The sequence below is a fragment of the Canis lupus genome, chromosome 10 (genome assembly GCF_011100685.1).
Source record: "Canis lupus familiaris isolate Mischka breed German Shepherd chromosome 10, alternate assembly UU_Cfam_GSD_1.0, whole genome shotgun sequence".
NCBI lineage: Eukaryota > Metazoa > Chordata > Mammalia > Carnivora > Canidae > Canis > Canis lupus.
Genome location: NC_049231.1, coordinates 22,628,923 through 22,642,360, shown reverse-complemented (window position 1 = coordinate 22,642,360; position 13,438 = coordinate 22,628,923). Strand labels below are relative to the sequence as shown.

Genomic DNA, 13,438 nt, shown 5'->3' with positions numbered 1-13,438 from the left:
TCAAAAACATCATTTAGGGTTGCCAGGTGGCTCGGTGGGTTGAGTGACTGTCTTTGGCTCAGGTCATGATCACAGGGTCTGGGGAGCCTGCTTTTCTTTCTCCCTCTGCCCCTCCTCCTGCCTCATGCTCTCTTTCTGTCAAATAAATAAAACCTTTTTAAAAAACCCACATCACTAAAATGTTTGCATGTCATTCCATTATAAAATATTCTACCCTGATTTTCTGACCTTTTGTTCTTTTAACAAAATCTTTGCTGTTTCCATTTCTTATTACTGTAAATAATGACTGTCTTGTGCATAATTTTTGTGCATAATACACATCCTTGCCACTTGTCTCTAGAGTACTTTATTAGTGTGTCATTTTTTTTTTAAATTTTTATTTATTTATGATAATCACAGAGAGAGAGAGAGAGAGGAGAGAGAGAGAGAGAGGCAGAGACACAGGCAGAGGGAGAAGCAGGCTCCATGCACCGGGAGCCTGACGTGGGATTCGATCCCGGGTCTCCAGGATCGCGCCCTGGGCCAAAAACAGGCGCTAGACCACTGCGCCACCCAGGGATCCCAGTGTGTCATTTTTTTAAAAGAGAAGTAAAACATTAGGGATAGTCTTGTTCTTTTTTTGTTGTAAGGAAGTATTATATAGTGCCTGTATGGAAGTTTAAGAGTCTACCACATGCCTGAAAATTAAAACACAATGATATTCCCCTTAGTACCCTATTAGGCAGGCCATCGGTGAGATACTATGGACAGGAATGCAAATTGCATGACTTTTCATGAAAGCAGTTTGACAGTGTATATCAATCAGGAACCTAAAATATGCAAAGACTAATAATAATAGCTCCATTCTGAACACTAGAAGCCCAAATGCCCATTGACACTAGAGTGGGCAAATAAATGGTCTCCTCACACTGTGGACTGTTCTATAATGAGGAGGGTGAGCGAGTTAGAGCTGCTGGCTGAATACAACATAAATGAGCCTCAGAAACGTGCAAGACCAGTAGCAGCAAGGCCAGACCCAGAGGAGGCTTCAGGTGTGATTAGATCCATGTAAAATTTAGGGATGGGCTAGAGTGATCTGTGCTGCTGGCCAGCAAGGGAGTGGTTAGCGAGGAGAGCAGAGCGTTCTGGGGGCTACATATGCTTGTGTCTCCAGTCCCTGGAGGGGAGTTACCGAGCAGTTTACTTCAGATGTGTATATTTTTCTTTATGGAGATTATACTACAAGACAAGGCTTTAAATACATGTGTGTGTGCAAGGAGACTCGTGACGGCTGATGTCTGCTCTCAAGAAAATAGCAACATGACAGTAGACGAGGATTAGGTAAGCATGGTCCACATGTGATTGATTATTCAGGCATCTAAATCACATTTCCAAACAATAGAAGGTATTAGATGAAAGTGCTTACAACATATTAAATTATTAAACCAGCTTTTTAAAAGCAGGACTGAGATATATATCTATGGACCTATGTACGCGATGACTCACATTTTATTTCTCAATTATTCATCACAGTTCACTGGATGAAAGACACGAGAAATGTTATCTCTGAATAGGAGAAATTAATGGATATTTTCCTTTTTTTTATACTTTCCTTTTACTTACCAGATTTTCTACAATGAATATATATCCCTTTTATGACCAGAGTAAAATGTGTTATTTAAGAGGTGGGCAGTTACTAGGAAATGAAAAGCAAACACAACCGACCTGTTACTTGTATGTTTTTGTTCCCTCTAGAACTTTGATACTAAAACAGAGATTGAGGAGATGGCTGGTCTTGATGTGAACAAGCAGCTTATTCTTTGAGGTTAACCTTGGAGACAACTCACTTTTCTTTTTTATGATCTGTCATTTTGTATTAACAAATACTAAGACACTTTCCAAATAGGATTTTGCAACAAAGTATAAACATTCAGGGCTATTTTTGTTTTGTTGATTTAGTTTTATAGCTATTTGTAGTTAAAATGGAATGGATAGAAGCATTTTTTAGAAATAATATGTTTAAATACTCAGCAGATAGTCTTGAGTTTTGGCAAAAGTAACCATGGGCAAAAATAGACAACAAACCCTACGTGGTCATGAACCTTCAAAAATGGGCCTCTTCCCTGGACACATTGAGCTGGAATGCTGCTTCCTTACCTGGTGGACAGTAGACATTCTGTGCCTTTTGACTGATAGCGTGTCCAGCCCTTTCTGGAAACTGTAGAGGCCCATTCTGCATTCTGTCACCCATCTTTTGGTCTTGAAATTGTTGCCAAGGAAACCGTTTCATCTGCCAGGTGGCCGTGATCTGGTCATCTGCAGTTGTGGAAAAGGCGACTTCCGTGAGTTCACTTGTTTTACTCCAAGCATTTTACAGCTTTGATAAATTTGTAATTGCGTTCTTTTCTAAACTACACTAGCATTTTCCCCCCTAAAGCTTATAAAAGGAACCAGGCAAAAAAGAAAGACTTTAAAGTGAGGCTGACATCAGGAGTTAGAAGAGCCACCACTCAGAGCCTGAGCCCTCCGTGTTCTGCACACAGCACACGTCTCCCTTGTAGAGTGTGTGGAACTTCAATGTGATTCTGAATCTGAGAGCTTCTGTTTTGTTCTGCACCTCTTCCTTGTCCAGGAGACTACCTGGGTGGAGAAGCATACTGGGCCGGCGGTCTGCACCTGTACACCCCACTGCCTTTCCGGCCAGGCCAGGGTGGCTTCGGGGAGCTCTTCAGAACACACTTCTTCCTCAATGCGGGGAATCTCTGCAACCTCAACTACGGTAAGCCCAGGGCTGCTTAGAGACTGTCAGGGCACAGTTGCTTTTGTGTTTAAAGTACAGCACCTGTTATATTACAGAGTCTTTACTTACAGAGATGTGCCTTACTTTAAAAAAATTTTTACAACACTTGATAAAGGTGCTCAGAGTGAAGGTGTTGAATGAAACACACAAAATAGTATTTTGCAACAAAGTAAACATTCAGGGCTATTTTTATTTGTTTTCTTATTGATTTAGTTTTATAGCTATTTGTAGTTTAAATGGAATGGATAGGAGCATTTTTTTTTTAAAGATTTTATTTATTTATTCACGAGAGAGACACAGAGGCAAAGACACAGGCAGAGGGAGAAGCAGGCTCCCTGCGGGGAGCCCGATGCGGGACTTGATCCCAGGACCTCAGGATCACGACCTGAGCCAAAGGCAGACGCTGAACCACTGAGCCACCCAGGTGCCCCAGGAGCATCTTTTAAAAATAATATGTTTACTACTCTCAGTGGATGCTCTTAAGTTTTGGCAAAAGTAACCTTGGGCAAAACAGACAATAAACCCTAAGTGGTCATGAACTGAAGGCCACACAGCAAAGAAGAGAGCCAGGGCTTGCGTGAGGACAGCTTATGTGAGGGGCTTCCTACTGTTGGTCACATCTTCTCTCTTTTCAGGGGAGGGCCCCAAGGCTCACATTCGGAAGCTGGCTGAGTGTATTCGCTGGTCTTACGGTGCCGGGATCGTCCTCAGACTTGGCAACATTGCTCGGCTGGAACTTAATTATTGTGTTCCCATGGGCGTGCAGAAGGGTGACAGGTAGGTGCCAGGGTTCTTCCCCACAGTTACATTGTACCACCTAGAAGTTGTGTTTTGTTGTGAACACGGTTAAACATTTTGTCAGTAGCCTGTAAGAATCAAGATTTTAGGAGAAATTGAATACTTAGCAAAAGAATGAAAAAATATTTTCTTCCATTGGATTTTTCTCCATTCATTTTGGAGGATGAATATGACGTGTTCCCACTCCCCACCTCTCTCTCTTTGTACTCACTGTGGCCAAATAATGGCAGCTCCTGCATGGGTCTGGCTGGAGGAATTGAGGTATTATTGATCCTGCTTGTTAAATATGGAATGAGGTGTTTCTGGTGACCAGGTGACGTTGCAGGCCAAGAACTCAGAATTGGATTGGACAAGGCTTTGCTCCTGGCCACAGAGGACTTGTTCTCCAGCACCTTCTCTGGGGAGCAGAGGAACCTGCCCTCTTGGCCTTTCTCTAGTAGTCCTCTTAATGAGCAAGGTTTGCTAAATACTATGTGGATGGGGATGGCATGAGGCCATTTACAGTTACAGAAATTAATTCCATCTCTTTCTTAGTGTGTATAGTATCCGTTGTATACATTTTGTGAAATCCAGAAGTGTGGTCTTGGTCTGTCTTAGGTGAGGCTGCTCTAACAAAATACCACAGACAGGGGGCTTAAACTACAGACATTTAGGTCTGACAGTTCTGGAGGCTGGAAGTTCATGATCAAGGTGCTGGCCGTGTGACAGCTCTCTTCCTGGCTTGTGGATGGACCCTTCTTTCTGTGTCCTCACATGGTGAAGAGAGAGCAAGCTAGCTCTCTGATGTCTCTTTTTATAAGGACAGTAGCCCCACCATGGGGACCCTGCCTTCATAATGTCATCTAAACCTAGTGAACCCCCAAAGGCCTCACCTTCAAATACCATCTCATGGTTAGGGCTTTAACATGAAGTTTAACATGAAGTTTATGGAGACATAAGCATTCCACCCATAACAGTGTTTATATCCTCTCGTTATTTTCATGCTAATACATTCAGGACTCTAGGCTGTATTTTTTTCCTCTGTCATTTGTCTACAGTTACTTGGCCATTGAGTGGTGCTGTCTGAGACTCAGGCATGACGTTGGAGTTTGTCCTAGTTTAAGGAAAAACAGTACTGGTTTTACTCCCACCATCTTCTGCTTCAGTGTGGTAGGTGGTGGTGCTTTTTCAAGGGTAGCCACTTTCACAGGCTTTTAAGAAAGCACCAGTTCTTAGGATCTGTCATCCAGATTCCTTACAGTTACCCGGTCAGTAGCATCTGCTCCTCAGTCTACCTGGGAGGCTGATTCTGGCTGTGGGGCTGCCCTGGCTCCCGGGGATGTTGGAACCCTTCCTTCCAGTGCCCCACAGCCAGCAGCTGCTCTGATGACTGTTAACTCTCCTCCAGCCTGTGCCTGTTCTCCTCACAGCCAGGGCTGGAAAGGGTCTAGTTGCACAGGCTGTCTGTGCAGGAGCCCAGCTGTCCAGGCGTGGGTGCCAGCTCGGCCACTCTGTGACTGTGTGACCCAGGGTGAGTGACTCAACTGCTTCGGGTCTTAGTCTTTGTGCCCAGAGAATGGGCGCTAGCAACCACGCCTGAATGAATTCATGCATGTGAAGCACTTGGAACAGTGCTCGGCATTTTGTTGGTAAATGTTGGTTCCTGCTCCTGCTATTGCTCCTGGTGGACTCTCAGTGGCCTTTTTCACATAGGAAACAAAGCAAGTTCCCTTTGGAGACATTTCCCTCCACTATGCATGGGCTGCCTCCTGGCTGTGTTTGAGACACACTACAGGTGGGATTTTGTTTCCCAATTTCAGAGATAATGAAATGTGAAAACAGGCATTTTTCTCCTAGAACAAGATTGGTGCATTAGGTAACTTTTTAGCAGACTCCTCACGCCTTTACAGTCTCGGGTAAATGAACATAGTTTTGCAGGCTGCTTTCTGCAAAGCCATATTCACACCCTCCAAGTGCTAATTGGGAGCCCCAGAGGGGCAGGCGTTGAGCCCATACCCACACCAGGATGAAGTCACTTGTGGGTGCTGAAGCCACCTGAGCCTGTGCTTCTCAAACTGTAACGTGCCTCCGACTCCCCCGGGCGTGGTCCTCTGGACCCTGCATTCTTAACGCATTCCCTTGATGAGGACCAGCCACGCTCTGAAGGAGACTGACTCTGGGTCTCTTCTGAGGGCAATCACAATGTTTTGTGAAGGGAAGGCGATCACTGGCGTTTATTGAACACTTACCTTGTGTGAGACGCCCTGCTAAGGACTTGATGTTATCATGGAAGCCTCCCAACAGCTCTGTGCAGGGAGAGTCACCCCTTTCTCAGATGAGGACAGCGAGCCTTGGCGCAGGGGCTGTGGTCAGCTCAGCAGCAGGACCAGGCCTGCCTGGGGCCAAAGCTTGCACCCTTTCGCCTGTAACCAAAACTTGCAAGCACGGAGCACCAAGCCTCCACCTCCCTCTTCTGAGAGCCCAGGTGGATGTGAAAACACACCATTCCTTCCCCACGCTGCTTTTTCTGCACCTCAAGTATTAATTGCAGAAAGATGAAAATCACGTGTTCCTTCTTCATTTTGGAAGGTCTTCTTATTCAAACGAATTCTATATGCACTTTCCTGTCTCAAAGATTGTATAGCGTGTGTCCGTGATGATCGATTTGGATTAACTGTGTTAATATTAGTGCAAGTTATGTAAGTAAATACATCCTAAGTATTTATTACAAAGAAAACTAGAAGTGCATGTGGCTTTTTAGCTGTAGCTGTGTTGTCTGTGTCACCGAATGATCATCCACCACCGAGAGAGCTGACTGCTTCCCTCTCAGCCGCAGATGTGGGGCCATGTGACCAGCCCTGCTCTGTCTCTCCCCCACACCGGCCATGTGACTTGGGCAAGTCCCTGGGGCTGTAGGCCTCCTCTCCTTCCACTCAGCCTGCCTGCTGGAGTCACCATGGCCGCAGTGTTGTTCAAGGCCACTGGATGTCACTGTGCTCCGCGGATCCATCACCCAGCTCAGGAGCCCTGAGTCTTTCCCTGTATTCACAAAATCTTTACAGAGAATGCTTCCTTCTGCTCACCTTTCAGCTTTGCCTCTCTCTAAATTGAAAAAATCTGTTTCAGAGATGAATTTCAAATGTGGTTTCTTCTGGAAGGCAGAAGCGTACTGTGCACATGACATTTAAAGACCGGAATAGAAGGAGGCTCCCCAGCCCTCTAGCCATGGAGCGGCTCTGCTTCATGACCTGAGCGTGGTGATTGCAGCAAATGCTTTCTGTGTCCAGTGTCCCCTGCATGGGGTCAGCCTGGTTACCCTTGAATGTGAAACTTGCTTTTACTCTGTGTGTGGCTTTGTTTGAAGTTTTATCATCAAACTGGGAATTTTGTAAAGTTTGGGTAATATTGTTAGAATCTTATTTTCATTTCTGAAATTAGTAGCAGGACAGAGGAGTATGTGTGTGTGAATCACCTGTAGGTTCCCCCCCACACACACACTCTTAATGCAGATGCTCTCTAGTTAGGATTTTGGACCTTTACACAAATGGAACTAGCTTTGAAATGCTGGCTAGATTTTGTAGTGGAGGTGATCCAGGGCAGGCCCTGTTGTCTGAAGCCTAACTGTTCTGTCGCTCTGTGCTCACGGAGTGCAGCCTCAGGAGACTGAAGGACAAACGAGGCCGGCTCCTGAGAGCCACTCACCGTGAGTCAAGGGAAGAGGAGAAAGAGGCTCATCTTGCCCAGTGAGGGCTGGTGAGGCCTTCCTGGGGAACATGGTTTCTGGGCTGGAGCTTCCTGACTTGGACGGCTGGGGACTTGCTGGGGAGGGCACTCTGGGCTGCAGAAGACCCGGACCCAAGGTGTGCAGGCACGACAAGCGAGGGGCACGTGGACTGTCATTTTATAGGAGCAAAAGGGAGGTTTGGGGAGGCTCTTGGTCCCAGTCACTCGCACCTTCCATCATTTCTGGCCATTTCACTTCGGGCACACACCCAAGGTCTTTGAGTTCTGGCCCTTGTCTGCCCTGTCCTCTGCCGGGTTTCCTGGCCCCAGCAGCACCTGGTGTCCCTGAGTGACCGCTGGGGGACCGTGTGCAGGGTCTGAGGGCCTAGCAGCAGGAGGGTGTGACTTCCATGGAGTCCCCGTGGTGACCCTCATGGTGCGGAGCAGAGCAGGAGGCAGTGGAGGGCGCACAGCAAGGCCTGTTGGGGACCCTCCTGGTGGGAGGGGGTCCTGGAGAGACCTGGAGGACCTCTGAGGTGGACACACGATGGAAAGATAGGTGTTTCAGTGATACTGCCTCATGGCTCCTGCCTTGTGTAATGCTGAGACATTTGTGTTGCTAGCAGGCACCTTTTCTTCACTGTGCTCCTACGAGCCTGTGCTTGCAGGGCATTCGGTCTCTTTACAGATGGGAGAAAATGACCCTGTCGGAATGCCCCCTGGTTCCTGAATCACATGAGCTGGGGGGCTTGGCTGACTTTGTCTCCTGGCCTATTTTGGGGCATTTTTCTCAAGAATGAAAGCAGTCATGGACCTGATGGTGTAAAATAGAGAAATCCTTTAGATTCAAACAGAACTTGTACAAATGCAGCCCTGCTTTTGGTTGTAGGTCTTTGCCTTTCTAAGGATTTTGTCATGGTTTTACCAGAGGTCACCAAGTACTGCCACCATCCCTCCTGGCTGGAGCACTCCTGCTACTGCAGGCAGCCAGGGAGCACTTCTGTCCTTCAGGGAATCCGAGCAATGGGGACAGTGGCCCACCTTGAATCTCTTAATATCAGGTGTTTTACGCCATCACCCAGAGGTCAACAAAGAGAAACTTCCTGCTGGTTTTCATACGCTATCAACCCTGAAATTGGGCAAGGGCACAGGCTATGACAGTAAAATTAGCAAGTTTCCTCTGAATGTAGGAGCTTTTTTTTTTTTTTTTTTCCTTAATTTTTAAGTAATCTCTACACCCAGCATGGGGCTTGAACTCACAATGCTGAGATCAAGAGTTGCGTGCCCAGGACGCCTGGGTGGCTCAGTGGTTGAGTGTCTGCCTTCCTCTTAGGTTCATGATCCCAGGGCCCTGGAATCGAGTCCTGCATCGGGCTCCCTGCAAGGAGCCTGCTTCTTCCTCTGCCTGTGTCTCTGCTTCTCTCTGTGTGTGTCTCATGAATAAATAGATAAAATCTTAAAAAAAAAAAAAAAAGCAGAGTCACATGCTCCATTGACTGAGCCAGCCAGGCTCCCCTGAAGGAGCCATTCTTGTGTCCAGGTTTTCTGGAAATTGTCCACAACTTGCAAAGATGCTATGTTCCACAATGCGCCTGTCAGCTGCTGTTTGGGATTCAGAATGCCCTTCTTCCTTGATGCTTATGCCTCTGGGGGCTGATGTCCCCGGGCCAGGCCACAGACATCTGTGGTCCAGCCCCTGGGCACAGCCCCCGGGTGGACAGAGTGGGAGTCTGCCCCTACCATGCACCAGGCTTCTTGATTCACAGTGCACCGCATCCCTGTGGCATCAGCAGTCCCGCTGCCAGCTGTGGCCTGGGGGCTCTCATTCTGGGGGTAGCGGGGCTGTGGCCCAGGCCTCCATGGAGGCAGGAGGCCCGCGGGTGCTCTTGCATCCAGGCCCAGGGGCCCGCTCTCCTCCTCCTGCTGGGACTGGAGCCTCACCACTCATCCTGCTTGTTTGTCTGAATGTGGGCTTGGTGCCCTGTCAGCGGCACATGGAGTAAGACCCACAGAATAAAACCCTAGGGCATCAGTGGGTCACCAGGATTGTAAGTAGCGTGATTCCTTTGCACCCTTCCTTTTCCTGGGTCAGGGGCAGGTGCTAAGAAGTGGCAGGGGGACCCCTGAGGGGCAGTGATGCTGTCGTGGTCCAAAGCCCCCGGAAGCCTGCTGGGGTCTGGGCTGGCCCAGGTTCTGCCCCCCTCCTGGCCCCCTTTCCATCCTCCTTGTTTCTCCTACTCCGTCTTCCCTCCCTCTGCACCCTCCCTGTCCTCCTTGTCCCCTCTTCCTTCTGGGTCCTCCCACCACTCCTCCTCCCTTCTCAGTCCCCTAGCCCCCTCCTCTGTCTACCCACTCCTTTGGACCCCCTGCCCTCCTCCATCCCCCCTGCCCACTCCTCTGTCCCCCTCCTCCTCTGTCCTCCTCCATCCTCCCCCCCCACTTCTCCACCCTTCCATCTCTACCCCTCCCCCCCACCCTTCCCAACCCCACTGGGTGCTGTGGTTTGCCAGGTGCACAGCCACCTCTGTTGCTTCCAGCCAGGACACTTCTCTTGTCACTGCTCTGCTCTGCACAGAAAGTCTCTTATAACTTGCTCCTTGCCTGTTAGCCTTAGAAATAAACACAAAACTATGGGATTTTTTCTCTCGGGTTTTTATTGTTCATAACATTTCTTTCCTGGGTCCTTTTCTTTTTGTCACTTGAGTCAGAATTAGGGGAATGTAAAGTAGGTGGGGAGGGAGCAATAAAGGGGGCCCTGTGTCCCCATGTGTCACCGTGTTTCTGTCCTCCAAAGGCTGGTTCTTAAGTCAGCAAAGGAAGAAGCCATAGGGCTGGCGGATAGGGATGGGCAGAAGGAGCAGAGGGCTGCAGGCGAGGCACCTGGGATGCAGGGAGAGCCAGGCTGCGGGGGCCGGCTCCCAGAGAGGCCGGTGCTGGAGGCAGGGCTGCCTGCAGGCTTGGCGAAGGGAGGCGCCCGCTTGTGGGCTTGTGATGATGGGGGTGAGCAGAGCAGCCAGTGTTGATTTTCTGCCCTTTGCTCTTTTAGGACATGCGATGGTGTCCAGTTTGGAGCCGGGATAAGGTTCCTGTAGCCGACACATGTGCTCTGGACCCTGCAGGAGGAGCCCTGGGACTGGGGTGGCATGAGTCACTTGGTGCCACGTGCCCTCTCGCCAAGTAAACACGTCCGTGCCATCCTCTGCAGGCCTGGTGGGAAACCACGTCAATAAATTTTAAAGACAAACAGAGGCATCATGGATATGATTTGCTTTCCCCTGCTCTGTGTCCCACGCTGGCTTTTCCAGAGGACCACATGGAGGGGGCGGGACGTTTAAAGTTGCCATATGTTCTTCCGTGTGGACCGGCCAGATGGGAGGTCCCATCAGACAGCGCCCCGGTTGCTTTCCTCCCAGGCTCCTGGAGCTTCTGAGTCTGGGTCCCGTGCACCAGAACCGCTCTGCAGGGCCCCAGGGGAAGCCCAGGCCGCTGGCGGGGGGCATGGGGGCTCAGGCGGTGCCGAGATGGGGACCACGCTGGCGGGGGCTGCAGTCACAGTCTGGGGTTAGAGCGCTGTAATGTGGGTGGCTTGAGGAATCCTGTGTCGCGTTGGGGGCACTGAGGCAGAAAGGAAAATGTGTTCTTCAGAGGTGACAGTATTGATAAGATGCGTATATCAGCTCCCTGACGCTGCTCTAACAGATTACCACAAACCCAGCGGCTTAGAACCACACGCACAACCGTCTTGTGGCCTGGAGGTCAGGCATCCAGAAGGGCCTCACTGACATCACTGCCAGCGGCACTGTGTTCCTTCAGGAGGCTCCTGGGGAAAATCGTTTCCTGGCCTTGCAACTCCCAGGGGCCCCACATCCTGGGCTGAAGGTCCCGTCCTGTGTTTTCAAAGCCAGCTGCGGAGCATCTCCGAGTCTCTCTCTTCTTCCCTCCCGCTGCTTTTTCAGATCCTCGTGAGTACATTGGGTGCCCCTGGACAGCCCAGCTACTCTATTTTAAGATCAGCTACCTCATGTCACTCAGTGACCTTAATTCCCCCTTGTCATGTTATGTGATGGTCACAGATTCCAGGAACTGGAACACGGACATCTTTGGGGGGCTGTTATTCTTCTGCATGTACCTTGTATCTTCAAAGTGATATTTTCAGGATATACTTCGTTAGTCATGTGAAAAAAGTTTTGTTTTGCAAGTTAAACCTCCTTTGAATTCTTCCCATAGAAATGTCCAGGAAAAAAAAAAAAAAAGAAATGTCCAGGATTGCAGATGGTGCCTGGGTAATATTTTACTACTGGATTTTCCCCTCTGCTAGCTGGGGCTGAGTTCCTGTCACTTGCAGTCCTCCCTGGAACATGTTGTTTGTTGCCAAGTGAGCTTGGGTTTCAGGTGCCGCTTGAGGCCACGGCCCATGTCATCCTGGGGCCAAGCTCTTGGGTGTCCCAAGGACTGCCTTGCCCCCATTGCCTGTGGGAACTCTGGGGATTTTGCAGAGAATATATAAGAAGCAACACAGCTTTACCTTTCTGATGAGTTGGGAACGTGGGGAAATATGCTCTTTCCCCTGAATTGCTTTATTGTTTACAATGTCACATTTATGCCTTTGGCAAAATAAGCCCATGCTGTAACACTGTCATGTTCAGACTGTAAATTAAGAACAGTAAAACCCGAATAATTCTCTCAGACGCTGTGACCTTTGAGAATTCATCTACCATGCCAGTGGAGAGCCCGAAGAAGTCATTTTTGAAAGGGTGCATGCCTCATCAGGCCCTGCCCGGGTCGCTGGCACCAGCCCTTAATTAAAGTGCACAGGCCCAGCTGTCGCTGTGCACAAGGGGTGGCGGTTGTTTGCACACGCTGCCCCTTCTCGCGGCTGCATGAAAACAGTGGAGGCGCTGGGTAAAAATGCAAAGTCTGTTCATTCCCAGGTGGAATTCAGTGGGCAGACTAGAGCCTGAAGCCACAAGCGCTTCACACAGTGCTTCCCGTGAAAGACCAGAAACCGGAGAAGGTTCGTTGTGGGAAGTAATTTTTCATAGCTACTATTTTAGGGCATCAGCTCTGATGGACAACCTGAAAAGCTAACAGAACCCTCCACAGAGTACCACCCTGCCTCCTCGTGCTACTCCATTTTTCTGTAAATACCTGCGTGTTCGGGACTGGAAAGGAGCTGGATGTTTCATTAACCTCTGCGGGGGGTGGGGGGGTAGGGGGCATGGGGCATGGGCCACAAAGCCCACTTCTCTGTTCTGACGGAGAACGCTGCTGCTTCCCCTGCTGGAAGCCTGCTGGGGCGGCCAGCTCCCACTTGTAACGAGGACACTAACTTTAGGGAGCCTGCTTTTCGCGGGCGGTGAGGCCACGGTGATGGATCACGTCCTCCTTTCCCGTGAACTTGTGGTCTCCGTGCACACGCTGAGTGACCTTTACACGCAGCTTCGCCGGCAACATGCTCCCTGGGCAGCACCTGTGGCTCCTCGGGTGCCCATCGTGTCTGCAGATTTATGATCTAGCCAGGGAGCAGCCTGTTCTGCCAAGTGCTGCAGTTACTGGAACAGAGGACAGCCCCACAGGCCCCAGTGACGGGCAGCTGCCACCTGCACACTGGGTCACATTTCCCCTTCGCCGCTTCCTGCAGAGGCCCTGCCCTCCTCATAGATGCATCTCCATAAACCAAGAATTCTCTTCAATTTGTGGCTTTGCTTTATTTATTTATTTCTCTAAAGACCACATAAGCTCACCTCTGGGACGGTTAGATGTGTTCAAGTACACGGAAGGTTTAGAGGTCACCAGAGAGGAGAGGATTCCCTCGTCTAGAAAATAAGCAGAGAGCTGCACTTTATTTTAATACTTAGTTTTCTTTCTTTCTAAGATTTTATTTATTTATTCGAGAAACACAGAGACACAGGCAGCGAGAGAAGTAGGCTCCATGCAGGGAGCCCAATGTGGGACTCGATCTGGGGTCTCTGGGAACAGCCCCCCCCCCCCCCCCCCCCCCCCCCCCGCCGAAGGTGGCGCTAAACCACTGAGCCACCCGGGCTGCCCTAATACTTAGTTTTTCTAAAGCGGGCTCCACACCCATCGTGAGGCTTGACCTTGTGACCCCAAGATCAAGAGTCACTTGTTCCACCAACGGAACCAGCCAGAGGCCTCAGG

The 13,438-nt window shown here is 49.5% G+C and overlaps 1 protein-coding gene across 1 annotated transcript in view; it reads left to right on the top strand.

Annotated features, from left to right (window-relative positions):
* The window catches only part of SAMM50 (SAMM50 sorting and assembly machinery component), a 34,638-nt gene extending 24,110 nt beyond the window's left edge, over positions 1-10,528 (top strand). Inside the window, exons 13-15 of the mRNA XM_038550268.1 lie at positions 2,612-2,758; positions 3,415-3,556; positions 10,326-10,528. Of these exons, the coding sequence (XP_038406196.1) occupies positions 2,612-2,758; positions 3,415-3,556; positions 10,326-10,371 (335 nt within the window). The 3' untranslated portion in view covers positions 10,372-10,528. The remainder of the gene's footprint in view (positions 1-2,611; positions 2,759-3,414; positions 3,557-10,325) is intronic.
* Positions 10,529-13,438: the final 2,910 nt, after the last annotated feature.